Source organism: Bubalus bubalis, chromosome 5 (assembly GCF_019923935.1).
Source record: "Bubalus bubalis isolate 160015118507 breed Murrah chromosome 5, NDDB_SH_1, whole genome shotgun sequence".
Classification (NCBI taxonomy): Eukaryota; Metazoa; Chordata; class Mammalia; order Artiodactyla; family Bovidae; genus Bubalus; species Bubalus bubalis.
The window spans coordinates 25,833,865-25,860,371 of NC_059161.1; the positions used below are offsets into that span (position 1 = coordinate 25,833,865).

The window sequence follows — 26,507 nt, forward strand, 5'->3', positions numbered from 1 at the left end:
TTGATTTGTAGTAGCCTTTAGGTATTAGAGAAATTAGTCCTTTGTCTGTAACATGAATTGTACATATTTTTCCCCAGTTTGTCATCAGTCTTAATGCTGCTTACAGTAGTTTTAACAAAAACCTCAAGCACACTGATCCAACATGCTTTGTTTCAAAGCATCAAAGAAACTTTCAAATAATAGGAGGACCCTTCTATTACCTCATCCTGGGGAATGACAACTTGAACAAGTCCATGGAAATCTCTTAGGACCAGGAAGATATTTTGCCTGATTAATGAAGAAAATGAACATATTAGGATAAAATCTCTGAGACCAAAATTTAAGCAGGCAAAACAAACTAAACAAAAAACCCATGCAATTTCTCACGTTCTTTTTTTATAATAAATACTGTGCTTCATAGCTATCTATATTCATGCAATTATCTATGTAGGTTATTAAGGAAAAAACACTTTTTTCATTTGCAATATCAACTTTTATTAGCTGTATGTACAGCTTACGAATACTATCCAGATGACTTATTAATAAAAAGGCAGATTTTTAAAAATTTTATTAGCTTAAGTCTTTATAAGAAGATTTAACTAAATTTGGAAACTTTCCACATATTAAAATCCAAAAGTAATATTTTAGGATATTAGAGACATCTGATTGGTCATTTTTTTAAAATGCAGCAATATAAAATCTTACCTTTTTCTAAATATAAGACTCAAGGATATGTGTTTGAGCAAACCCTGGGAGATAGTGAAAGACAAGGAAGTCTGGCATGTTGCAGTCCATAGGGTCGACTTAGCAACTGAACACCACCACCAAATATGAGATGCAATCTAAAATTTTCTAAAAGAGGTCTAATACTAACTTAAACCTCTACAAACCATCAAAAGGTCCCCAAATCCCAATATTTTAGCATTCAACCTACATTTCTCACGTTTTTAGTACCAAGAAGAGGTACAGAAAAGCCTCCTCAGATTTTCATTTCAGGAGATAGAAGTCACCAAAGGTATGGGTCAAATATCCACCCAATGGGGACATATTTTTTAGGAAAGACGCAATCTATGTATTTTGGAGCTCTTCATTGTGAATTACTGTGCTATTCACATATGTTCTAGAAATATAGAGCCAAACAACAAAAAAATGGACTCAACATCAAGGAATCATTGTTCATATTTTTAGGCTTTTCTCTACCTAAATTTAGAATAAAATATGCTTTTTTATGCTATTGATGCTTATCAGCTTACCCAATTACTGGTCCTAGGAACTCTTCAGTCTTAGTAAATCTAGAGACATTTCTGTCCTCTGGTGGATCATACTTCATTATTATACCCTTCAACAGATGTTACTGGTACTTACTGAGTGACACTATTTGAGTTTTTCAAAACAAAATAAAACTGAAAACTCAATGACTTCTGAGAATCCTGCAAGAGTTGCAAAGCTTTTATTCTTCTGACGGTTAAAAATTAATAAAGGTTTGAAACTGCCTTGGGAAAACCATCATCATGTGTTCTTACACCACTTGCCTCTATCTACCTTCGGAACTGAATCCATCCACACAAGGTGACTTCTTGGCCTAAGTGAGAAGAACGCAACTCTCCACACGTGTTGGTCCGGGCAACAAAGCTACTGAGTTCTTTTGAAAAAGAAGGGGAAAAAGGCAAGATTAAAAATATATCATTTGCAAATTTCTGAGAATAGACTCTTAAATCATACCATCTTTGGTATTTCATGTCAATGGATAAAATCTAAAGTTGAAGAATGTAATCAATCACTATTAAAATTGCCTGCAAATGTGTCAAAATCCAAGTGAATAACTGTCAATGTAAAATTTTGCCTCCTCTTAAGACTATAAATATTTTTGATCATTCAGTGTTTGCACCGATCTGTTCTTTATAGTGCACATTCTTCCTCAAATGAAGTAAAAGTCCTGGAAATTACAGAAGTTTGTTGGTGCAGTAACTGGTTTTAGTATATGAATCTAGAGTGAAACAGTCACTTGTACACTAGAAAACCCTATTTAAAGTATTCTCAAGTATGCAAGAATATTTTAGGCTTCTTATTTAGGCATCAACTAAATGAATAGACTATTCATGTGATTACTCTACTGGTCTTTTTAAACTTCAGGGGAAAAAATAAAAAAGGAAGAGGGTGAATAATGTGCTTCTACACATAAAGCTAGCCAGTCAAGACTTGTGGGGAAATGGAATAAAGCACTCTGGCTGCAGAGAACAAGAGGCAGTGCTGTTCAGAGGACAAAGTTCCATACTGCATTCACCTGGAATTCTCTGTGAACTCAGTACCAGACTTCGGGCGGCAGAACTCCAGATCAACTGGGTGGTCCTTCTGGTGGGTGTGGATAATTCCCCGCACAGTCGACTTAACCAACAGGAGAACATGTTGGAGCCGCAGGATGGTAAAACGCTCAGGAATCTCACGCTGCAGGTGTTGGATGGTGGTCAAAAGTCAGTTTAGGAACTGTAACAAATCCCTTAAAACGCCAGGAGTTCCCACTCTTTTTAATATTGAAGCCCTTGTCCGCTGAACATTCAAATGCTCGTGTAGGTAAACTAGCTAAATCTGCAAAGTCGTTGGGGCCTTTGGGGAAAGTGAGTAGGGTAAAGATTTTTTAATACCCTTTCCCCCTTCTCAATGCATCCGTTTGCACTTCTATTAACAAAGGTAGGCCAGAAGCGACAAGCGAATGACTCCACACAGCAGCGCAAGGCGGGATACCACGACCGTGCAGAGGCAGCAAGGGGCCGGTCAGCAGGCGCACGCCCTTCCCGTCTTTCCACGCTTTCCTGAAGGTTCCCATGGGCAGAACCGGAAAACAGGGAAGAAATCAACCCCGCATTTCAAATCTCCCAAACCTGTCGGCCGACCTCTAGTCTTCAGAAGGAGGAAGGCAAGCAAATCCACAATGTTTTTAGGGCCTGGAACCACACACACATGCCCCTGAGCGCCATTCACTCCTTAACCCACCCCGCGACGAACCAAAATTACGGTAGAAGGAGTCAACCAATCAGAGCGCGGGGGAAGAGGCAGGGTGTCGTCGCAGCCATATTTACTACGGGAGGAAATTGGAAGGAATGCTTAACGCCGGTAAAAAAGGAAGACAGTGAGAGAAGGGAAGTAGACGGTAACGGTTAGATCGTTCCCCTGCCCTCAGTTAAAATGGCGACCGTAGTTGCTTCATTAGCTTCACAGACTTGGTATCGGCACCGCGGAGACGTCCTGCGTCCGGCCGCAGAGCGAGTCGGGAAACGATTTTAAACGAACGAGGTGGCTGAACGCCAATTTGCCGCTTCTCAAAGGCGGGATTTCCGAGCTGGCGTTGGCCTCTGAGGGCTCAAGTGGAGAGGGGCGAGGTGGGACGCACTGTCCCTTGCCCTTTCCCTCCGCGGGCTGGAGCTGACTCCTTATGAGCGAGGGTCGCGGAGCTGGTGGTTGAGGCAGCGGATATATCCCTTCCGGCTTGAGGTGCCAGGCTGGGCTGGCGTCTTTGGGAGCGGAGGTCTTTCTGGGCTCGTTTGCGTCCGTCTTGAAGCGTCTTGTGGTGGAGCTTGAGGGAATTTGGGAGGGCCAGGGGTTCCTCTGGACTTTCTCTTTGCTGTCATTTTGGCGGCTTTTTTACCTCGAGGGATTTCAGTTTTGATGGAGTTTTGGATCCCGGCTTGAAGAATGATTCGTGAAGGGAATGGGTGACAGCGTCATCACGGCATTTTATTGGTAAGATACTTTGTTATTGGTTCAGCCATAGCAGTAAACTTTGTGTTTTGCCCTGTCGTGTGGTCGTTACCTTTACAATACTTGGCTGCTCAAGTGCGTTTCACAGGACCTGCTTAGCTCTGGGCTAAGCATTTGTTGCAGGGTAAAGCCAGTTCTGATTCCGTGTTGAAACTGTTTCTTTGACTTGCTTTTAGTTGCTTTTGTTATTGTAGTACATAGTGGCCTGCCTCAGAATTCTGCACCTCTGCCTGACTGTTATTAAAGTGCCTTGGTTTAGAACCCTGCCCGCCTGTAGATGACAGGAAGGAAGAAATTAGTACATCCCCTGCCTAAGGCTTGTTCTTCTAGGAGATACTTTCAAGATTAATGGCCTTTTTACTTTGTTTCCTCACCTCCTCCCATCTCTAATCTATAAAAGAACTGGCATCTAGCGCCAGATAAGATGGTTATTTTGAGATGTTAGTCTACCATCTTCTTGGTCAACTGGCTTTCCGAATACAGTCATAAAATAAAGAAAATTTATTTTCTTTATTGGAAAATAATTGGCTTCCCTGAACACCTCATCTCTGAATCATTGACCTGTCTTGTGGTGAGCAGAGGGAGCTTGGATTTGGTAATACATTGGTGTTATTGGGCGATTGGACTTAGGTGTTGGTGGCAAGGTACAAAGGTGATTTAAGTAAGGGTCCATTTCTTCACAGACTTAACCACAGGGAAAGCAAGACCTTTCTTCACCCCCTTCTCCTACCATTTACACATGCATAAAACATTTTGCATTCAACCTTAGAGGGCTGTTAGATTTTGGGAAGACCGTTTGTCCATGGATCTTTGGCGCTCAGCCTTCTTTATGGTCCAAAACTCAATTCCGTACCTTACTACTGAAAACATAGCTTTCACTAAACAGACTTTTGTTGGCCAAGTGATGTCTCTGCTTTTTAATACACTGTCTAAGTCTAATACACTGTGTCTAAAGAGCAAGTGTCTTTTAATTTCATGTTTGTAGTCACCGTCCGCAGTGGCTTTGGAGTCCAAGAAATCTCTCACTGCTTTCACTTTTTTTATTTTTTTTTTTTTTATTTTTAAACTTTACAATATTGTATTGGTTTTGCCAAATATTGAAATGAATCCACCACAGGTATACATGTGTTCCCCGTCCTGAACCCTCCTCCCTCCTCCCTCCCCATACCATCCCTCTGGGTTGTCCCAGTGCACCAGCCCCAAGCATCCAGTATTGTGCATTGAACCTGGACTGGCGACTTGTTTCATACATGATATTTTACATGTTTCAATGTCATTCTCCCAAATCTTCCCACCCTCTCCCTCTCCCACAGAGTCCATAAGACTGTTCTATACATCAGTGTCTCTTTTGCTGACTCATATACAGGGTTATTGTTACCATCTTTCTAAATTCCATATATATGCGTTAGTATACTGTATTGGTGTTTTTTTTTCTGGCTTACTTCACTCTGTATAATAGGCTCCAGTTTCATCCACCTCATTAGAACTGATTCAAATGTATTCTTTTTAAGGGCTGAGTAATACTCCATTGTGTATATGTACCACTGCTTTCTTATCCATTCATCTGCTGATGGACATCTAGGTTGCTTCCATGTCCTGGCTATTATAAACAGTGCTGCGATGAACATTGGGGTACACGTGTCTCTTTCCCTTCTGGTTTCCTCAGTGTGTATGCCCAGCAGTGGGATTGCTGGGTCATAAGGCAGTTCTATTTCCAGTTTTTTAAGGAATCTCCACACTGTTCTCCATAGTGGCTGTACTAGTTTGCATTCCCACCAACAGTGTAAGAGGGTTCCCTTTTCTCCACACCCTCTCCAACTGCTGTCACTTTTTACCCTTCTATTTGCCATGAAGTGATGGGACCAGATACCATAATCTTAGTTTTTTGAATGTTGAGTTTTAAGCCAGCTTTTTTCACTCTGCTCTTTCACCATCATTAAGAGACTTTTTAGTTCCCTTTCACTTTTTGCCATTAGAGTGGTATCATCTGCATATCTGAGATTGTTGATATTTCTCCAGGTAATCTTGATTCCAGCTTGGTATTCATCCAGTCTCGCATTTCCCATGATGTACTCTGCATAGAATTTAAATAAGCAAGGTGACAATAAACAGCTCCTTTTGTTGTACTCCTTTCCCAATTTTGAACCCATCCTTTGTTCCATGTCTTGTTCTGATTGTTGCTTCTTGACCCACATACAGGTTTCTCAGGAGACAGGTAAGGTGGTCTTGTGTTCCCATCTTTTTAAGAACTTTCCACAGTTTGTTGTGATCCACACAAAGGCCTTAGCATAGTCAGTGATACAGAAGTAGATGTTTTTCTGGAATTCCCTTGCTTTCTCTGTGATCCAGTGAATGTTGGCAATTTGATTTCTTGTTCTCTGCCTTCATGTACTGTTGAAACTTAGCTTGAAGGATTTTGACATCATCTTACTAGCATGTGAAATGAGTGCAATTGTATGGTAGTTTGAACATTCTTTGGCATTGCCCTTCTTTAGGATTAGAATGAAAACTGACCTTCTCCAGTCCTATGGCCACTGCTAAGTTTTCCAAATTTGCTGACATATTGAGTGCAGCACTGTAAAAGCATCATTTTCAAGGATTTGAAATAGCTCAGATGGAATTCCATCACCTCCTCTTGTTTGTAGTAATGCTTCCTAAGGCCCACATGACTTCACACTCCAGGATGTCTGGCTCTAGGTGAGTTAACACACCATTGTGGTTATCCAGGATCATTAAGACCTTTTTTGTATAGTTCTGTGTTTTCTTGCCACCACCTCTTAATCTCTTCTGCTTCTGTTAGGTCCTTGCTGTTTCTGTCCTTTATCATTCCCATCCTTATGTGAAATGTTCCCTTGGTATCTCCAGTTTTCTCTCACCTAGATAGACTTTAATGATTTTTTGGAATTTATAGCATTTCTCTTTTAAGAGGAGTCAAATTTAGTTAGGCTTATTTTGTCTTGAAATTGATGCCTACTGAAAAGCGGCATGAAACAAGGAGGTAAGAGCACCTACTCTGGTGTTAAGACTGTCTGCATTTAAATTCTGGCTTTTGCATCTTTAACTACATGACTGTGGCAAGTTACTTGATTTCTTTGTCTTTGCATCTGTCAGCTGGGAATATATAACTCACCTCATAGGATTGTTAAAGGGTTTAGGAAAGTACCTGGCACATGATGAATACTCAATAAATGTTAGAAATTATTCCAAATAACGAATTTGGAAAAGAAAACATTCTCTGTAACTGATATTGATTGAAATTCCTTTCTGAATAGAATTCTGTGCAAATGTAAAGCTAGATTGCTTTGCAGTAGCTGCTATTTAAATTGTATGGTATATAATCTTGCTCTGGGCATTATCACTCAGGAGCTTTGAGAACTATGTACTTTATGTATGGAGTTTTGTGCAAGATAATAGAGTGTGTCATACTTTGACCTAATGAAATTTAAATATAGTAATAAAAACTCCTGTGAAAAAAATTTTAAAAGGGTAACTATGCCAATTGTAGTTTAGTTGCTAAGAGTCCAACTCTTGTGGCCCCATGGACTGTAGGACACTAGGCTCCATGGGATTATCCAGGCAAGAATACTGGAGTAGGGTGCCGTGCCCACCTCATGGGATTTCCTGACACTCATCTCTTGTATTAGTGGGTGGATTCTTTACCACTAGCCACCGGGGAAGCACAACTATGCCAGTAGTTGGAAATAATTTTTATAACTTTTAAATCATCAGTTCAGTTCAGTTCAAATCCTCAGTCGTGTCCGACTCTTTGCGACCCCATGAATTGCAGCACGCCAGGCCTCCCTGTCCATCACCAACTCCCAGAGTTCACCCAAACTCATGTCCATTGAGTCGGTGATGCCATCCAGCCATCTCATCCTCTGTTGTCTCCTTCTCCTCCTGCCCCCAAGCCCTCCCAGCATCAGAGTCTTTTCCAATGAGTCAACTCTTCACATGAGGTGGCTGAACTATTGGAGTTTCAGCTTTAGCATCATTCCTTCCAAAGAAATCCCAGGACTGATCTCCTTTAGAATGGACTGGTTGGATCTCCTTGCAATCTAAGGGACTCTCAAGAGTCTTCTCCAACACCACAGTTCAAAAGCATCAATTCTTCGGCACTCAGCTTTCTTTATAGTCCGACTCTCACATCCATACATGACCACAGGAAAAACCATAGCCTTGACTAGACATACCTTTGTTGGCAAAGTAATATCTCTGCTTTTTAATATGCTATCTAGGTTGGTCATAACTTTCCTTCCAAACATGGCTGCAATCACCATCTGCAGTGATTTTGGAGCCCCGCAAAATAAAGTCTGACACCGTTTCCACTGTTTTCCCATCTATTTCCCATGAAGTGATGGGGCCAGATGCCATGATCTTAGTTTTCTGAATGTTGAGCTTTAAGCCAACTTTTTCACTCTCCTCTTTCACTTTCGTCAAGAGGCTCTTTAGTTCTTCTTCACTTTCTGCCATAAGGGTGGTGTCATCTGCATATCTGAAGTTATTGATATTTCTCCTGGCAATCTTGGTTCCAGCTTGTGCTTCTTCCAGCCCAGGGTTTCTCATGATGTACTCTGCATATAAGTTAAATAAGCAGGGTGACAATATCCAGACTTGACATACTCCTTTTCCTATATGGAACCAGTCTGTAGTTCCATGTCCAGTTCTAACTTGCTTTCTGACCTGCAAACAAGTTTCTCAAGAGGCAGGTCAGGTGGTCTGATATTCCATCTCTTTAAGAATTTTCCACAGTTGATTGTGATCCACACAGTCAAAGGCTTTGGCATAGTCAATAAAGCAGAAATAGATGTTTTTCTCGAACTCTCTTGCTTTTTTGTTGATCCAGCGGATGTTGGCAATTTGATCTCTGTTTCCTCTGCCTTTTCTAAAACCAGCTTGAACATCTGGAAGTTTGTGGTTCATGTATTGCTGAAGCCTGGCTTGGAGAATTTTGAGCATTACTTTACTAGCGTGTGAGATGAGTGCAATTGTGCGGTAGTTTGAGCATTCTTTGGCATTGCCTTTCTTTGGGATTGGAATGAAAACTGACCTTTTCTAGTCCTGTGGCCACTGCTGAGTTTTCCAAATGTGCTGGCCTATTGAGTGCAGCAGTTTCACAGCATCATCTTCCAGGATTTGAAATAGCTCAACTGGAATTCCATCAGCTCCACTAGCTTTGTTCGTAGTGATGCTTTCTAAGGCCCACTTGACTTCATATTCCAGGATGTCTGGCTCTAGGTGAGTGATCACGCTATCGTGATTATTTTGGTCATGAAGATCTTTTTTGTACAGTTCTTCTGTGTATTCTTGCCACCTCTTCTTAATATCTTCTGCTTCTGTTAGGTCCATACCATTTCTGTCCTTCGGAGAAGGCAATGGCACCCCACTCCAGTACTCTTGCCTGAAAAGTCCCATGGACGGAGGAGCCTGGTAGGTTGCAGTCCATGGGGTCGCTAAGAGTCGGACATGACTTGAGTGACTTCACTTTCACTTTTCACTTTCATGCACTGGAGAAGGAAATGGCAACCCACTCCAGTGTTTTTGCCTGGAGAATCCCAGGGACGGGGAAGCCTGGTGGGCTGCCGTCTGTGGGGTCACACAGAGTCTGACACAACTGAAGTGACTTAGAAGCAGCATTTCTGTCCTTTATCAAGCCCATCTTTGGGCTTGAAATGTTCCTTTGGTATCTCTAATTTTCTTGAAGAGATGTATAATCATAAGGAATTTGATTTAGGTCATACCTGAATGGTCTAGTGGTTTTCCCTACTTTCTTCAATTTCAGTCTGAATTTGGCAATAAGGAGTTCATGATCTGAACCACAGTCAGCTCCTGGTCTTGTTTTTGCTGACTGTATAGAGCTTCTCCATCTTTGAGCGCAAAGAATATGATCAGTCTGATTTTGGTGTTGACCATCTGGTGATGTCCATGTGTAGAGTCTTCTCTTGTGTTTTAGATCATAACTCCTTTCAATTTCGGGGTTCTATGAAATACTTCTGTTCAGTTAAACCAATACTTCCTTAACAAAGAGTATTCAGCATTATAGTAGGGTAAGTATACAAGATAAATATAAAGAGCACAGTTTCAAAGTATTTTAGTCTTACCGGGAAAAGAGGAAATACACACCAAAAAAATAATACAAGGAAGTATGAATTTGGGCCAAAATTAGTGGTATAGACTATGTGATCAAAGAGAGCTGTATGGGCTGGTTTAGTCACTAAGTCGTGTCTAACTCACTGTGACCCCAAGGACTGTAGCCCACCAGGCTTCTCTGTCCATGGGATTTCCCAGGAAAGAGTACTAGACTGGGTTGCCATTTCCTTGTCCAGAGGGTCTTCCTGATCCAGGGATCGAACCTGTGTCTCCTGCATTGGCAAATGGATTCTTGACCGCTGAGCCACCGGGGATGGGCTGGTGCATTATTAATCTCCAAAGACTTTGTAGAATATTCTTGAGGGATTTTGTTAGAGTCATCTAGAGGGCTTTGGGGCTTTTTCAAAATATTTACCCCTGAGACCTCATTCTATACGCACATGTACACTGCTTCCGGGAATGAGCCACTGATACGGACACAGAAGTGTGTAACATAGGTCTTCTGGGGGGTGGGAAATGGTTAATAAAACCATGCTGTTTGAAAGGAGATTAAATTCAAACATAGTCTTAATGGAGATGGAATGGAAAAAGAACACTTGAGATAGGGAATATAGTTGATAGGCAGACACATGAAGATGAGAATGTGTTTATGTCTAGGAGAAGGGTAAGAACAAGCTGCATTATGAAATAAAGAGTACCCAGCAGAAGAGGAGACTTTATCTCACCACTGTAAAGTGTTTGTACAGGTCACTAATAATAAAGTGTCATTTCTTTTTGTTTGTTTTGTTTTTTCATTATTTTAAAAGTGCCATTTCCGAAAAATGGATTGCCCTCAGATATGGAACGCTCAGTTGTGATAATAAGCCCTGGTTAAGGAAGTAGCTTTGGGAATGAATGGGGAAACTGAGGGAGAAAAAAACTGAAAAGAATATGCTTAATGACTGTATGTTAAAAAGTTGAAATGGGAGACTACGTAAATAAATTTAAATTAACTTAGAAAGTTGACAGGAATTTGAAAATGGACCAGCTAGCTTTTAGAAGGAGGAGAATGGAAGGAGTTGAATTTAGTTTTGAACATACTGTGTTTGAGGTATCAGTAAGATGTTCATGAAGATAGCCTGTTAGCCAATGAGAAATACAAGATTTGGTTACAAAGCCAAAACTTGAGGCAAAGAGAGGGAGGGAGAGAGAAAGAATTCCTTTACAGGAGGGAGAAGAATCAGTGAAACTACAGGCATGAATTAACTTCTTAGTGTTTGGAATTCTGGTTTTATTTCTTTTTATGCAGACCATGGATTCTTATGATGCACCGGAATTGACTCCTAGACAAGACGCCTCCTCAAGGCTTAAAGATTTCTTTATAGGCGCCACCCCTCTGCAGAAACGATTAGAATCAGTCAGGAAGCAGACTTCATTTATCCCAACTCCACCACGAAGGAAAATCCCCCAGGGTTCACAACTGCAGGTATGTTTTTTTGTGTTCCTTGGTATTCCCAGTAACTGAGAATGTCTGTGATCAAAACATTTAAAAATTTTGTTACTATTTATTATATATATATTATAAATATTTGCAACTAAAAGATACTTTTAGTTTCTTATTCTTAGTATCTTATTACTCCCACAAGTAATGAATGAGAAATGGTTAAAACAATTATTTGTACTATCAGTGCCATATGTTTTTTAACTTCCTTTAATTTGGAATGTTTCCACAATATTTCTCTCTTACAATACTGACAGTTTTGAAGAATATGTTTCCTCCTCTTCCTTTTTTAAATAGAATGTCCTTCATTTTGTATTGGAGTGGGTGGCCAGGCCCTCTGCCAGGGGATCTTCCCAGTCCAGGGATGGAACCCAGGTCTCCCGCATTGTAGGCAGATTCTTTACTGTCTGCGCCACCAGGGAAGCAATACAAAATGAGGAATATTGTAGTTGTCTGATGTTTTCTCAAGATTAGACTGAAGTTAGGTATCACTAACTGGAATATCGTATAGGTGCTGTTGTGTCCTTTTTGGGGGGATAACACCTGATAGCACATAGGTGATGTTAATTTTGATCACACTGTTAGAAAGTGTTGCCCCAAAATTATTGTTTTATTTCCCCTGCAACTAATAAGCAGTCTGTGGGGAGACACTTTAAGATAATACATATATCTGGTGCCTTGTCAAAATTTCACCTTAAACTTAACATCCCTTATCCATTGATGTTTTTTGCCTGATCCTATTTTTTAAAATTAGTTTTTATTTATGTTTTAATTTTTTCAGTCTTACTGGTTTTCTTTTTAAAATTAGTATTTATTGGAGTGTAAATTGGAGTATAAAGTTGCTTTACAACATTGTGTTAGTTTCTGTTGTATAGCAAAGTGAATCAGCTATATATATACGTATGTCCCCTTTTTGTTGGATTTCCTTCCCATTTAGATCTCTACAGAGCATTGAGTAGAGTTGCATAATTCCATCTTTATCATAATGGTTGCAGAATAATGATTTTCCATCTCTATTTGCTCCGTATTTTCCAGCTAGCTTTTGGCATTATATTTTAGGCCCTTCTCATTTCTGTTCCATTTGTTTATCCATTTATCAGTATGGATTCATTAAATATTGTTTATTTATTATTTTAAATTTATTATTTTGTTGGGGTATAATTACTTTACAATGTTGTTAGCTTCTGCTGTACAACAAAGTGAATCAGCTATATGTGTGTATATATATGTATCAGCCATATATGTGAATCAGCTATATGTGTGTGTATATACATGTATCTCCACTCCCTCTCGGAGAAGGCGATGGCACCCCACTCCAGTACTCTTGCCTGGAAAATCCCATGGACGGAGGAGCCTGGTAGGCTGCATGCAGTCCATGGGGTCGCTGAGAGTCGGACACGACTGAGTGACTTCACTTTCATGCATTGGAGAAGGAAATGGCAACCCACTCCAGTGTTCTTGCCTGGAGAATCCCAGGGATGGGGGAGCCTGGTGGCTGCCGTCTATGGGGTTGCACAGAGTCGGACACGACTGAAGTGACTTAGCAGCCACTCCCTCTTGGACCTCTCCCCACCCCATCCCACCCATCTAGGTCACCACAGAGCACTGAGCTGAGCTCCCTGTGCTACACAGTAGGTTCCTACTAGGTATCTCTTTTATACATGGTAGTGCACATACATCAGTCCCAGTCTCCCAGTTCATCTCAGCTCCCCCTCACAGCCATGTCCACATGTCCTTTCCCTACATCTGCATCTCTATTCCTGCCCTGCATATAGCATCTGTACCATTTTTCTAGATTCCACATATATTCGTTAATATACGATATAGTTTTTTCCCTTCTGATTTACTTTAGTCTGATTTACTTCAGTCTGTATGACAGACGCTAGGTCCATCCATGTCTCTACAGATGACTTGATTTCATTCTTTTTTATGGCTGAATAATATTCCATTGCATATATGTACTACATCTTTATTCACTTGTCAGTGGACATTTAGGTTGCTTCCATGTCCTGACTATTGTAAACTGTGCTGCATTGAACATTGGGTCTTTTTGAATTATGGTTTTCTCAGGATATATGCCCAGAAGTGGGATTGCTGGGTCATATGGTAGTTCTGTTTTTAGTTTTTTTAAGGAATCTCCATACTGTTCTGCACAGTGGTTGTATCAATTTACATTCCCACCAATAGTGCAGGAGGGTTCCCTTTTCTCCACATCCTCTCCAGCATTTATGTATTTATTTATTTTTAACAACTGATTATCAGTTTACTAAAAAGTTTGATTTACGCGTCAGCAGTGGGGACTTCCACCTTGACTCTTGGCTCAATACTGACAGAAGTGATCTGCTTGACAATCTCACAGGGACTGTGCAGGTCAGTGAGTCATTTTTGGATCCTCATCTGGAATTGATCCCAATTCTTAGAACCTTCACCACAAGGAGTTTTCCTTGTAGTTATTCTCAGAGTCTCGGTAGGCATCCAAAGAGGTCCTTTCACTTTGAGAGTCTTTTCCTTCATGCCTCTGATCAGGTAGGCACATTCCTTCTCTAGAGACTTGAGTCTGTGACTGGTGAGGGTAATCCTAATCTGGTGAATGGCCACCTCTGGCTCCTCAGGAATCTTGCTGGTGCCTTTAAAGGCCATGGCTGTGATGTGGCTTCCTGACCTACTTGTTTGTCCACAAGAGCACAGTGATGAATCATGGGCAGGGGCAGGTGGCAAGGGCTCTGCTGCAGTGGCAACCATCAGAGATCAGATCAGATCAGATCAGTTGCTCAGTCGTGTCCGACTCTTTGCGACCCCATGAATCGCAGCACACCAGGCCTCCCTGTCCATCACCAACTCCCAGAGTTCACTGAGACTCACGTCCATCGAGTCAGCGATGCCATCCAGCCATCTCATCCTCTGTCGCCCCCTTCTCCTCCTGCCCCCAATCCCTCCCAGCATCAGAGTCTTTTCCAATGAGTCAACTCTTCGCATGAGGTGGCCAAAGTACTGGAGTTTCAGCTTTAGCATCATTCCTTCCAAAGAAATCCCAGGGCTGATCTCCTTCAGAATGGACTGGTTGGATCTCCTTGCAGTCCAAGGGACTCTCAAGAGTCTTCTCCAACACCACAGTTCAAAAGCATCAATTCTTTGGCGCTCAGCCTTCTTCACAGTCCAACTCTCACATCCATACATGACCACAGGAAAAACCATAGCCTTGACTAGACAAACCTTTGTTGGCAAAGTAATGTCTGTGCTTTTGAATATGCTATCTAGGTTGGTCATAAGTTTCCTTCCAAGGAGTAAGTGTCTTTTAATTTCTTGGCTGCAGTCACCATCTGCAGTGATTTTGGAGCCCCAAAAATAAAGTCTGACACTGTTTCCACTGTTTTCCCATTTATTTCCCATGAAGTGATGGGACCGGATGCCATGATCTTCGTTTTCTCAATGTTGAGCTTTAAGCCAACTTTTCACTCTCCACTTTCACTTTCATCAAGAGGCTTTTTAGTTCCTTTTCACTTTGTGCCATAAGGGTGGTGTCATCTGCATATCTGAGGTTATTGATACTTCTCCTGGCAGTCTTGATTCCAATTGTGTTTCTTCCAGTCCAGCGTTTCTCATAATGTACTCTGCATATAAGTTAAATAAACAGGGTGACAATATACAGCCTTGACATACTCCTTTTCCTATTTGTAACCAGTCTGTTGTTCCATGGCCAGTTCTAACTGTTGCTTCCTGACCTGCATACAAATTTCTCAAGAGGCAGATCAGATGGTCTGGTATTCCCATCTCTTTACGAATTTCCCACAGTTTATTGTGATCCACACAGTCAAAGGCTTTGGCATAGTCAATAAAGCAGAAATAGATGTTTTTCTGGAACTCTCTTGCTTTTTCCATGATCCAGCGGATGTTGGCAATTTGATCTCTGGTTCCTCTGCCTTTTCTAAAACCAGCTTGAACATCTGGAAGTTCATGGTTCACATATTGCTGAAGCCTGGCTTGGAGAATTTTGAGCATTACTTTACTAGCGTGTGAGATGAGTGCAATTGTGCGGTAGTTTGAGCATTCTTTGGCATTGCCTTTCTTTGGGATTGGAATGAAAACAGACCTTTCCCAGTCCTGTGGCCACTGCTGAGTTTTCCAAATTTGCCAGCATATTGAGTGCAGCACTTTCACAGCATCATCTTTCAGGATTTGGAATAGCTCAACTGGAATTCCATCACCTCCACTAGCTTTGTTCGTAGTGATGCTTTCTAAGGCCCACTTGACTTCACATTCCAGGATGTCTGGCTCTAGGTCAGTGATCACACCATCGTGATCATCTGGGTTGTGAAGATCTTTTTTGTACAGTTCTTCTGTGTATTCTTGCCATCTCTTCTTAATATCTTCTGCTTCTGTTAGGTCCATACCATTTCTGTCCTTTATCGAGCCCATCTTTGCATGAAATGTTCCTTTGGTATCTCTGATTTTCTTGAAGAGATCTGTAGTCTTTCCCATTCTGTTCTTTTCCTCTATTTCTTTGCATTTATCGCTGAAGAAGGCTTTCTTATCTCTTCTTGCTATTCTTTGGAACTCTGCATTCAGATGTTTATATCTTTCCTTTTCTCCTTTGCTTTTCACTTCTCTTCTTTTCACAGCTATTTGTAAGGCCTCCCCAGACAGCCATTTTGCTTTTTTGCATTTCTTTTCCATGGGGATGGTCTTGATCCCTGTCTCCTGTACAATGTCACGAACCTCATTCCATAGTTCATCAGGCACTCTATCTATCAGATCTAGGCCCTTAAATCTATTTCTCACTTCCACTATATAATCATAAGGGATTTGATTTAGGTCATACCTGAATGGTCTAGTGGTTTTCCCTACTTTCTTCAATTTCATTTTGAATTTGGCAATAAGGAGTTCATCGTCTGAGCCATAGTCAGCTCCTAGTCTTGTTTTTGCTGACTGTATAGAGCTTCTCCATCTTTGGCTGCAAAGAATATAATCAGTCTGATTTCAGTGTTGACCATCTGGTGATGTCCATGTATAGAGTCTTCTCTTGTGTTGTTGGAAGAGGGTGTTTGTTATGACCAGTGCATTTTCTTGGCAACACTCTATTAGTCTTTGCCCTGCTTCATTCCGTATTCCAAGGCCAAATTTGCCTGTTACTCCAGGTGTTTCTTGACTTCCTGCTTTTGCATTCCAGTCCCCTATAATGAAAAGGACATCTTTTTTGGGTGTTAGTTCTAAAAGGTCTTGTAGGTCTTCATAGAACCGTTCAGCTTCTTCAGTGTTACTGGTTGGGGCGTAGACTTGGATTACTGTGATATTGAATGGTTTACCTTGGAAACGAACAGAGATCATTCTGTCGTTTTTGAGATTGCCTCCAAGTACTGCATTTTGGACTCTTTTGTTGGCCATAATGGCTACTCCATTTCTTCTGAGGGATTCCTGCCCGCAGTAGATATAATGGTCATCTGAGTTAAATTCACCCATTCCAGTCCATTTTAGTTCACTGATTCCTAGAACGTCGACATTCACTCTTGCCATCTCTTGTTTGACCACTTCCAATTTGCCTTGATTCATGGACCTGACATTCCAGGTTCCTATGCAATATTGCTCTTTATAGCATCGGACCTTGCTTCTATCACCAGTCACATCCACAGCTGGGTATTCTTTTTTGCTTTGGCTCCATCCCTTCATTCTTTCTGGAGTTATTTCTCCACTGATCTCCAGTAGCATATTGGGCACTTACTGACCTGAGGAGTTTCTATTTCAGTATCCTATCATTTTGCCTTTTCATACTGTTCATGGGGTTCTCAAGGCAAGAATACTGAAGTGGTTTGCCATTCCCTTCTCCAGTGGACCACATTCTGTCAGATCTCTCCACCATGACCTGCCCATCTTGGGTTACCCCACAGGCCTGGCTTAGTTTGACTGAGTTAGACAAGGCTGTGGTCCTAGTGTGATTAGATTGACTTGTTTTCTGTGAGTATGGTTTCAGTGTGTTTGCCCTCTGATGCCCTCTTACAACACCTACCATCTTACTTGGGTTTCTCTTACCTTGGGCGTGGGGTATCTCTTCACAGCTGCTCCAGCAAAGCGCAGCCATTGCTCCTTACCTTGGACGAGGGGTATCTCCTCACCGCCGCCCTTCCTGACCTTCAGCGTGGGATAGCTCCCCTAGGCCCTCCTGTGCCCGCGCAGCCACGGCTCCTTGGACTTGGGGTTGGTCCTCCCGGCAGTGGCAACCATGTCTTCCTCAAAGAGTCAGCATGTGATACTTAGATATTTTTTTGATGATGCCTGTTCTGAGCAGTGTGAGGTGATACCTCATCATAGTTTTGTTCTGCATTTCTCTAATAATTAGTGATACTGAGCATCTTTTCAAGTGTCTCTTGGCCATCTGTATATCTTCTTTGGAGAAATGTTTGTTTAGGTCTTCTGCCCATTTTTGATTGGGTTGTTTTTTAATATTGAGCTTCATGAACTGTTTGTATATTTTGGAGATTAATCCCATGTCAGTTGCTTTGTTTGTAAATATTTTCTGCTGTTCTGAGGGTTGTCTTTTTGTCTCATTTATGGCTGTCTTTGCTATGCAAAAGCTTTTTAAGTTTAATTAGGTCCCATTTGTTTATTTTTGTTTTTATTTTAATTATTCCAGGAGGTGGATCAAAAAAGATCTTGATATGATTTATGTCAGAGAGTTCTTGCTCTGTTTTCCCCTTTGTGATTGGTCTTACATTTAGGTCTTTAATCCATTTTGAGTTTATTTTTGTGTATGGTGTTAGGGAGTATTCTGATTTCATTCTTATGAATTCCTGTTTTTGTTTTTGTTTTTTTTAATTTTTCTAATTCCTTACTAAATTATTTTGGTTTTTATATTGTCCCAGATTTGTCTAGTGGCAATATGCTGTTTTGATCATTCATTAAAAAACCCTAAACCTTGTATATAACATTCATAATTTTTAATTTTATTGAAGCATGAAATAAAGCCCTAGTGGATACAAGTTTGATGGATGCTTCTGAGTCACTTAGCAAGAAGTCTGACCAAGTCACCCACACCTTCCTTACAACTTTGTTTTCTTTTCTCTGTTGTAGGTCTAGTATCTTTTGGAATATGGGAAAATTTTTGCTTCTTAATGAAAACTTCCTTAAAAATTCCTAGTCCTGGTAATGAAAGTGATAGCTTTTAACCAGAAAACAGAGATTGTATATAAATTCAAGAATGGAATGCCTGGTTCAGTGTTTCCTTTTCTCTATGTGATACAAATAATTTTGCCAAATCTTTTTTTGGTTGCACCAAATGGGCTTGTGGGATCGTAGTTCCCTAACCAGAGGTTGAACCTGGGCCCCTGCAGTGAGAGCACCAAGTCCTAACCATTGGACTGCCAGGGAATCTCCCCCCAGCCTTTTTTTGCCCCAAATCTTTTGAAGTAATAAGAAAAAAGTTTTATGACTTTTCCGTGAGTACTTCAGTCAGGACAAATATTTTTGTCAAGTGGACAACTGTGTTGAAAGTTCTAAAAGAGGTGGAACTGTGAGACTACATCAGGAAGTATGGATTCTATAGAAAATTTCAATTCAGGATACACTAGAAGCTTATATGGGGGTGTATGTGAAGACCCTCAACAATGCCCTAGGGCCAATAGAAATGAACTGTTTTGTTTTTAATGGTACCTGTGATTCCAAAAATATAGACAAATACATAATGTTACATAATAAATGCTGTGGGGGGAGGGGGGAAGGCCGGAAACATGTTCAGGAGATACAGAGTGACAAAGTTGGAATGGATACAGGTGCTGCTTTAGATAGGGTGCCCTCTTGAGTGAAGTTCGGGCAGAGAAAGGGAAAGACCATGTCCTGTAAACACTCTGGGAAGAACATCAAAAAGGGAAGGCACAGCAGATGCAAAAGTCTGTTCAAAGATCTTCAAAGAGTCCTACAAACTCAATTTGACTGGAATGCGAAGATTGGGTATCCAGTAATAGATCTGTATTAAATACTTAAAATACTGTAATTAAGTTCTTAGTTTCCAAATTCTTTTATTTAATTTAATTTATTTATTTATTTATGATTGCACAAGCACAGGGGCTTAGTTGCTCTGTGGCATGTGGAATCTTCCCAGACTGAACTGGTGTCCACTGTATTGCAAGGCAGATTCTCAGCCACTGGGCCACCAGGGAAGCCCCTAATGTTTCCTTATTCTCTGACTTCTTTTGTCTTGATTTTTTTTAGGAAGATGTTGATCCTCAAAAGTTTGCATTCCTTCTGCATAAACAATGGACTTTATATAGTTTAACTCCCTTATATAAATTCTCCTATACTAATTTCAAAGAGTACTCTAAACTTCTGAATGCATTTGTTGCTGCTGAAAAGCAGAAAGGACTTGCTGTGGAAGTGGGAGATGACTTCAACATCAAAGTGGTTTTCTCTACTCTCATGGGAGTGAAAGGAACACAAAGAGATCCTGAAGCATTTCTTGTCCAGGTATATCGTAAAAGTCGTACTTGCTTCCTAGGAGAAAGGAATGTGCATTGTTTTGGTTTAGAAATTGTACTATATTCTTACTGTTTTTAAAATTCTCAAGTGTGTGATTTATAACCTATGTTATATCTTGTTTGATCAAATTACAGCAATTAGATTTTTCCTTTTACAATATAACCCTGTTTCTTTTAAGAAAACTTAAATATTTAAGTACAAACAAAGTTAAAAACCACAGGATAACATTTTGGTATACATCTATTTGGCAGTAGACAATCGGAATAGACCTAGGCCTAGTAAAGAAATGGAGTCAATAATTAATAACCTTCCAAAACAGAAAGCAACAGGTCTGGATGGGTTCACTGGTGAATTCCACCCAACATTTAGAGAAGAGGTTATACCAGTTTCCTACAAGCTTTTTCAGAGGCTAGAAGCAGAGGGAATACTTCCTAAGGGGAAGGCCAGTATTACCCTAATACCAAAACTAGGCAAAGACATTGTAAGAAAACTGCAGACTCCATCATGAACCTAGATATGTCTGTTTGGCTATTTGTATCTATTAAAATCGTGATCATATTGTCCATATTTTTGCAGTATGATTATGGCTTCTTTTTAAACTAATAACCTGCACTGTAACTAGTTAACTCATGTTTGAGTAACTAAATGTAAATTTTGCATTTTTGTAAATTTATCTGTATATTTCTATGATTTTTACTGGGATTAAAATCCTAGAAGTAGACATATCATGCCAAATTACTCTTAGAAATGTAACATTTTATATTTCTTCCTATATGTAGTGTATAAAAGTAGTATGACTATCCTTTGTTTTATTAAGAAACCAGATTTATTTTATTATTTATGCCTGCTACTTCTGTTTCTGCTGAGTTAACTCATTTTAGTCATTGGTAAGTTCTGAAACAGTTAAAATTTTGTTTGTTCGATAAGGGGTCAGCAAACTATGACCTGAAGCCCAGATATAGCCTGCAGCTTGGCTTTGTAAGTTATGTTTTCTTGAAATAGATCCCCATTCATTTGTTTCCATAGTCTATGGCTGCTTTTGTGTTACAACAGCAGAGTTGAGTAGTTGCTACAGAGACCATATGGCTTGCAAAGCCTAAAGTATTTACTTCTATCTGACCCTCTACAGGAAAGGTTTGCTGACCCCTGGTATAGATCATGGTATTGGCAAGGTTTTCAGGATTATTGGGATTAGGTTCAGGTGCATATAACAGAAAGTCTAAATAACAGTGATGATAGAGGTTTAGTTATTTTGCAAAAAAGTGTCCAGAGGTAAGCTTTTCAAGGCTGATAAATGCTTCATGAAATTATTAATAATCTAAGCTCCTTCTGTCTTCTCTATCATTCTTGGTGCGTGGCTTCCATGCTTATGGTCTCATTGTAATCTAAAGTGGCTCCTGGAGTTCTAAATATTATATGTAAGTTCAAGGCAAGGAGGAGAAGGAGGATGGGAAGGGCAAACAGGTTGCCTGCCACTGAGTAAATTTTGAATGAGACTTGCTGAGAGCCAACAGTAACTTCTCTTTACATCCCAGTTGGAAGGGAGACTAGAAATTTTTTTTGTAGGTACTTTGCCAGCCCAAGTAAAATCTCTGTATTATTGTGGAAGGAAGAATAGATACTGGGTAGATAATTAGCAGTCTGTCATGTAAAGTGGTTGAGGCCTTAAGAAGTTACATGGTTTGCATGTCATCAGGCAAGCAAATATTCTTGTGAGAAATATAAATGACCTCTTGAATTCCTATTGTAGTATCCTAATAGTTTTCAAATTAAATCTATTTCTTGACAGAGTTATAGGACTTTTAGATTATGAAAATATGATAGACATACTATATCTGGACTTTAAATGTATTTGAAAGTCTCTTATAACTTTTTGAACAAGGAGGAGAGTGGTCAAAGTAATTGTTTACATGATTGTCTCTAAAGGGGTATAATATAGGGCTGTGATCTTCACCTTGTCCTGGTTGAACTTAAAACTTCTGTAACTATCTGGAAGGTATGTTTGTTATATAATTTGAAGATTTGACATTTGAGGGGTTAGTCAATCTACTGGAAAATATAATCAAGATTCTAGAAGATCTGAATGGATTGGCACAGTGGGTCAAATTGAAAGAGATTAAATTTTTAATAGGTATACGTTTATTGCCTTAGTATAAGTTGTGGGGGGTGGGAGATTTACTTATTAACAATGAAAATGAGTATGTAGGGCTAATTTATGTAACGTTTTCAACTAAAAACCAGAAAACTACTGCAATCTAAGGTAGATTAGTAGGAGTATAATATAGTTTAGAGGTGTTAACAGTCCTGTAATCAGATGTTTTTGAAGTAATTATGTTCACTTACGAATGACTCTTGTGCCAAAGGTTTTCAGAGAAGTGTGTCCAAATAGTGTGAGAACTTGAACGTATGTCATAGGAAGAATGGTTGAAGAAACTGGAGATATTGACCTTGGCAGCATATGATAGAGACCATCAAATATTTGCAGGGCTTTTTCTGTAGAAGAGAGATTAGATCAGATTTGATCTATATGCATGTAAGGAAAAAAGTAGGACCAGTGGTTGGAAACTATGGGGTCTAACACACAAAAGAGCATTTTAAGTGGATAGACAGAGCTGCCTTAGGAAATAGTGGCATCTTTCCCAGTGGAATAATTCCAGCACATTGGATCTGGTGAACTTTTTACTTTACAGTCCCTTCTCAGGTTGAGATTTTTTTTTTTCGGGATACTGTACCTGATTATACCTTATTGGTATTCCTTATTTTGCATTTGATTGCACCAAGATCTTGCCATATACTTTGTCCTAATCAGAGTACTAGGAGAAAGGTCAATTAACTTGAATAAACCCTAATAATGATTAGGGAGACAATTCTTTGTGTGGTTTTTGGCAGGTAATATTAATTCAACATATCTTCTTATTTTTAAATGTACTATATTAATTAACACTGAGACGATGTAGTTTAGGAGTAAATGTACTTTTGTTTTTTATTTTATTTATTTTTGGCTACATTGCTACTCCTCTACGAGGATCTTTGTTGCTATGTGAGGGCTTTCTCTAGTTTTGGCGAGTTGGGGTTATTCTGTAGTTGGCAGTGTGAGGGCTTTTCATTTTGTGGCTTCTCTTGTTGCAGAGCATGGGCTCTAGGGCACAGGTCCAGTGGTTGTGGCTTGTGGGATTAGTTGCCCCAAGGCATGTGAAATCTACCCTGGCCAGGGATCCAACCCCTGTTCTATGCATTGGCAGGCGGATTCTTAACCACTGGACCACCAGGGAAGTCCAGAATAAATGTACTTTTGAATTTAATGAACCTGTTTGATTTTCCTTCATAGATTCTGTCAAAATCTCAATTGCCATCTGAGCACAAAGAAGGGAAAGTGTTGTGGACTGGTTGGTTCTGCTGTGTATTTGGAGACAGTCTTCTGGAGACTGTTTCAGAAGATTTCACCTGTCTACCCTTATTCCTTGTAAATGGTGCAGAGACTAATACAGCTATAATTGGAACCTGGTTTCAGAAAACTTTTGACTGTTACTTCCGTCCCTTGGCAATCAATGCATTTAATCTTTCCTGGATGGCTGCTATGTGGACTGCATGCAAAATGGACCATTATATGGCAACTACTGAATTTCTTTGGTCTGTACCCTGTAGCCCTCATAGTCTGGACATTTCTTATGCCATACATCCAGAAGATGCAAAAGCTTTATGGGACAGTGTTCACAAAACACCTGGGGAAGTGACCCAGGAGGAAGTTGACTTGTTCATGGACTGCCTGTATTCACATTTCCATAGGCATTTCAAAATTCATTTATCAGCCACAAGATTGGTTTGTGTTTCAACATCTGTAGCTTCAGCACATACTGATGGAAAAATAAAGGTTAGTTTGAACAAATCTAGTTATTTTTCCTTATTTTTGCATAGTTTTCAGAATGCATAGCAGTTATATAACGATGAAGGAATACTTTGGAATACTCAGAATTCAATTTCATGAAGTCCTTATATATTTTTAAATTTTACTTCCATATGCTCACATTCTATTAATAAGTATATTTTCAAACTATTTTATATAGTGTGTTTGTATCCATCTGTGAATATGAGGGTGGCCCTGTTTTATCTGGACTATTCTAAGAACCTCTCTTAATGATGTAAGACAGTAATTGTGGTTCCTAGGTTCAAATAATGCCAGATGATAGCTAACATTTGTCAAGCACTAACTGTGCCAAGCATTAGTAAGCATTTTTATACATATTGTCCCATTTAGTTTTCACAACAACCTGCTTGCATAGGTTGTAAAGAGGAAATTGTGGCACAGAGGATAAATAGGCTCCCTAAAGATCACACAGCTAATAAGTGGAGTTGAAATTTAAACCCAGGCATCTGACTCAAAGACATATATTTTTAACTGCAACACTGTACTGCCTCTCAGAAGTTTGAAATTAATGTGTTAACTAAGTTTCTGCCTCTGGTTTGTTTCTACAAAACATTTTTGGCGTTGTGTATAACTTTGAGAGGTGGCCCTAGTGGTAAAGAACCTGCCTGCCAAGGTAGGAGACATAAGAGACGTGGGTTCAATCTCTAGGTCAGGAATATCCCCTGGAGGAGGACATGGCAACCCACTCTAGTATTCTTGCCTGGAAAACCCCATGGACAGAGGAACCTGGTGGACTATAGTCCATCAGGTTGCAAAGAGTCAGACACGGCTGAAGCATCTTAGCACGCACGTACATACCTTTGAGAAGGAAGCTATGAAACTTTTTCTAGAAAGTAGAGATATATACATCCAAGGAGTTCATAGATACCCTTCCCCTACCCACCTCTCTTTAAGCAGGTAGGTAGCTAATCAGTGGAAGCCAGGATAAATAAGAACCTTAATCTAATTCCTTCTAAGCACCATTGACTAATAGTTGCAAATTTATTAAAGTCAGGCATCTTTATTAAGTAGTCTGTTTGGCTTAGAATAACAATAGTTTAGGTTCCTATTCATAGCTTAGCTTATAGATACGGAATTTAAAATAAGTCTGGAATATTTATCAGATATCAAACTATATTATAATTAATTGTATTTTAATTTAAATGTCTTTTTTTTCCCCAGATTTTGTGTCCTAAGTACCTTATTGGAGTGCTGGCGTATTTGACAGAACTGGCGGTTTTTCAAATTGAGTGAGGTCTTATAGGGACTATAAGTTATGGATTAAATACCTTTTTCTCACTGACTGTCTGCTTAATTGCCAAACTGAGAGGGACTACAGGAGAAATGGGCATCTGTCCATCTGTTTTCCTCACAGTGCCTTGGAGTTACCCAGATGAAAGCCAAGAAGGATCTAGAAGAACCAAGAAGGTGGTAGTGGATGAACCACAGCCAGTTGCCTGTGTAATAGTCATGATTGTCTGGGATTCTAGTCTCTAGACTATGTGGAGTTGTTCATTTGTTGGCCATCTTCCTCACAAATATATTTTTATTATGTCAAACATTTTAGGATTCAAATCAAATACCTCTAATACTGGATACTTCTGGTTTGCATCTTTAAAACCTTTAATCCCTATTTTTAAGCATTTTAGACTTGCATTCAGAGAGATTTTCTGTCTTCTACAGACATTTTCCTAGCATCGTTTTGCTGTAGACAACCGGCAATCAAAATCCTCTCCAAAGGAACTAAAGTTGCTGTCCTTTTTAAGCCACTAATATGCTTCTGTTTTTAACTGTTTAATTCTTATTGCAATGTTGAATTAAATATTCACTTTTAAAATGAAATCTTGTGTTTATCAGTGTCTTGATGACAAACCTTTATTTAATGTCCCAGGAATGGGAAGTTACAGGCTTTTTCTCTGTAAAGGTTACACAATGGCTATTGTGGAATCATACAAATCAGAGAGTTGAAAGACAGCTGTGAGTCTCTGTTGAGGGCAGGGATTATTTTATGTAACTTTCATGTCCTTAGTTTTGTTTTAGCACAGTGCTTACTAAATATCTGTAGATGAAGTGAATTAATTTTAACCTACTTTTCCATTTTACAGATGAAAACTGCAAAATAGTGCAACATAGACTTGCATAAGATGTTATGTCTAAAACTGCTTTTTACTCACTGAGCGGAGGAACAGTTTGTTTAACTTAAGAAAAAATGTTTTTTAAAATCTTCTCGGAAAGAAAATAACTTTAATAGGCTGTGATTAAAAAGCAAAGACTAACTTCTGGAATGGGTTATTGTTTCACGTATACTAGGAACAGCAGAGGTAGTGAAACAAGCATGGGCTTTGGAGTCAGACATTTTTTGATTCAACTAATATTAAGCTCCTACTCTGTACTTAGAATTGTATTGGGTTATAAGAGATTTAGTAGTGAGCATAAAAAAGAGCCCTGGCTTATGAAAATTATATTCAAGGAGAGGAAGGCAAAAAATAAATAAATTCAGGTACAGATAAATGCTATAAATAAAGCAGTGCAATAAGAAGAGTGACTGGGATGGGGCCTATTTTATATACAGTTGTCAAACAATGTCTCTATGAGGACATTGAGCTGAGTCCTAAATGATGAGAGAGAACCAGCTGTATGAAGATCTGAGGAAGTGTGTGCTAGACAGGTGAAACTGCAAGTGCAAAGGCCTTGAGAAAGGTAAGAGCTTGGCTTCTTTGAGGAATGAAGGAAGTCTGTGTGGCCGTAGCCTGGGGAGTTTGGGTGGAGCAGCATGGGATGAAACTAAAGAGTGTTCATCAGAGACTTACTTAGGCCATGGTGTTATGTCTCCCAGTT

The 26,507-nt window shown here is 39.7% G+C and overlaps 2 protein-coding genes and 1 pseudogene across 7 annotated transcripts in view; 1 reads left to right on the forward strand and 2 right to left on the reverse strand.

Moving 5' to 3' along the window:
* DARS2 (aspartyl-tRNA synthetase 2, mitochondrial) overlaps window positions 1-3,011 on the reverse strand; it is a 28,291-nt gene extending 25,280 nt beyond the window's left edge. The window contains exons 1-4 of one of the 3 annotated variants that reach the window (XM_006063657.4): window positions 2,859-3,011; window positions 2,264-2,424; window positions 1,522-1,621; window positions 201-267 (exon numbers count right to left, since the gene is read on the reverse strand). In XM_006063657.4, the coding sequence (XP_006063719.3) occupies window positions 201-267; window positions 1,522-1,621; window positions 2,264-2,384 (288 nt within the window). In that variant the 5' untranslated portion in view covers window positions 2,385-2,424; window positions 2,859-3,011. Of the gene's footprint in view, window positions 1-200; window positions 268-1,511; window positions 1,622-2,263; window positions 2,425-2,858 lie in introns of those variants that run through there. The other 2 variants (XM_006063658.4, XM_025285620.2) reach the window with 2 other exon arrangements.
* A 175-nt stretch (window positions 3,012-3,186) lies between these two features.
* CENPL (centromere protein L) lies at window positions 3,187-25,511 on the forward strand. 4 transcript variants are annotated; one of them, XM_044942819.2, is made up of 6 exons: window positions 3,187-3,717; window positions 9,686-9,779; window positions 11,111-11,287; window positions 19,502-19,753; window positions 23,094-23,636; window positions 24,852-25,511. In XM_044942819.2, the coding sequence occupies exons 3-6, from the start codon at window positions 11,114-11,116 to the stop codon at window positions 24,921-24,923; spliced, it is 1,041 nt and encodes a 346-aa protein (XP_044798754.2). In that variant the 5' UTR covers window positions 3,187-3,717; window positions 9,686-9,779; window positions 11,111-11,113; the 3' UTR covers window positions 24,924-25,511. The 4 variants fall into 4 exon arrangements, with proteins under 4 accessions (XP_044798754.2, XP_006063717.2, XP_044798755.2 ...); XM_006063655.4 differs by lacking the exon at window positions 9,686-9,779 and having other exon boundaries at window positions 3,192-3,717; XM_044942820.2 differs by lacking the exons at window positions 3,187-3,717; window positions 9,686-9,779 and adding an exon at window positions 6,386-6,432.
* Window positions 13,583-13,942, reverse strand: LOC102414594 (annotated as a pseudogene).
* Window positions 25,512-26,507: the final 996 nt, after the last annotated feature.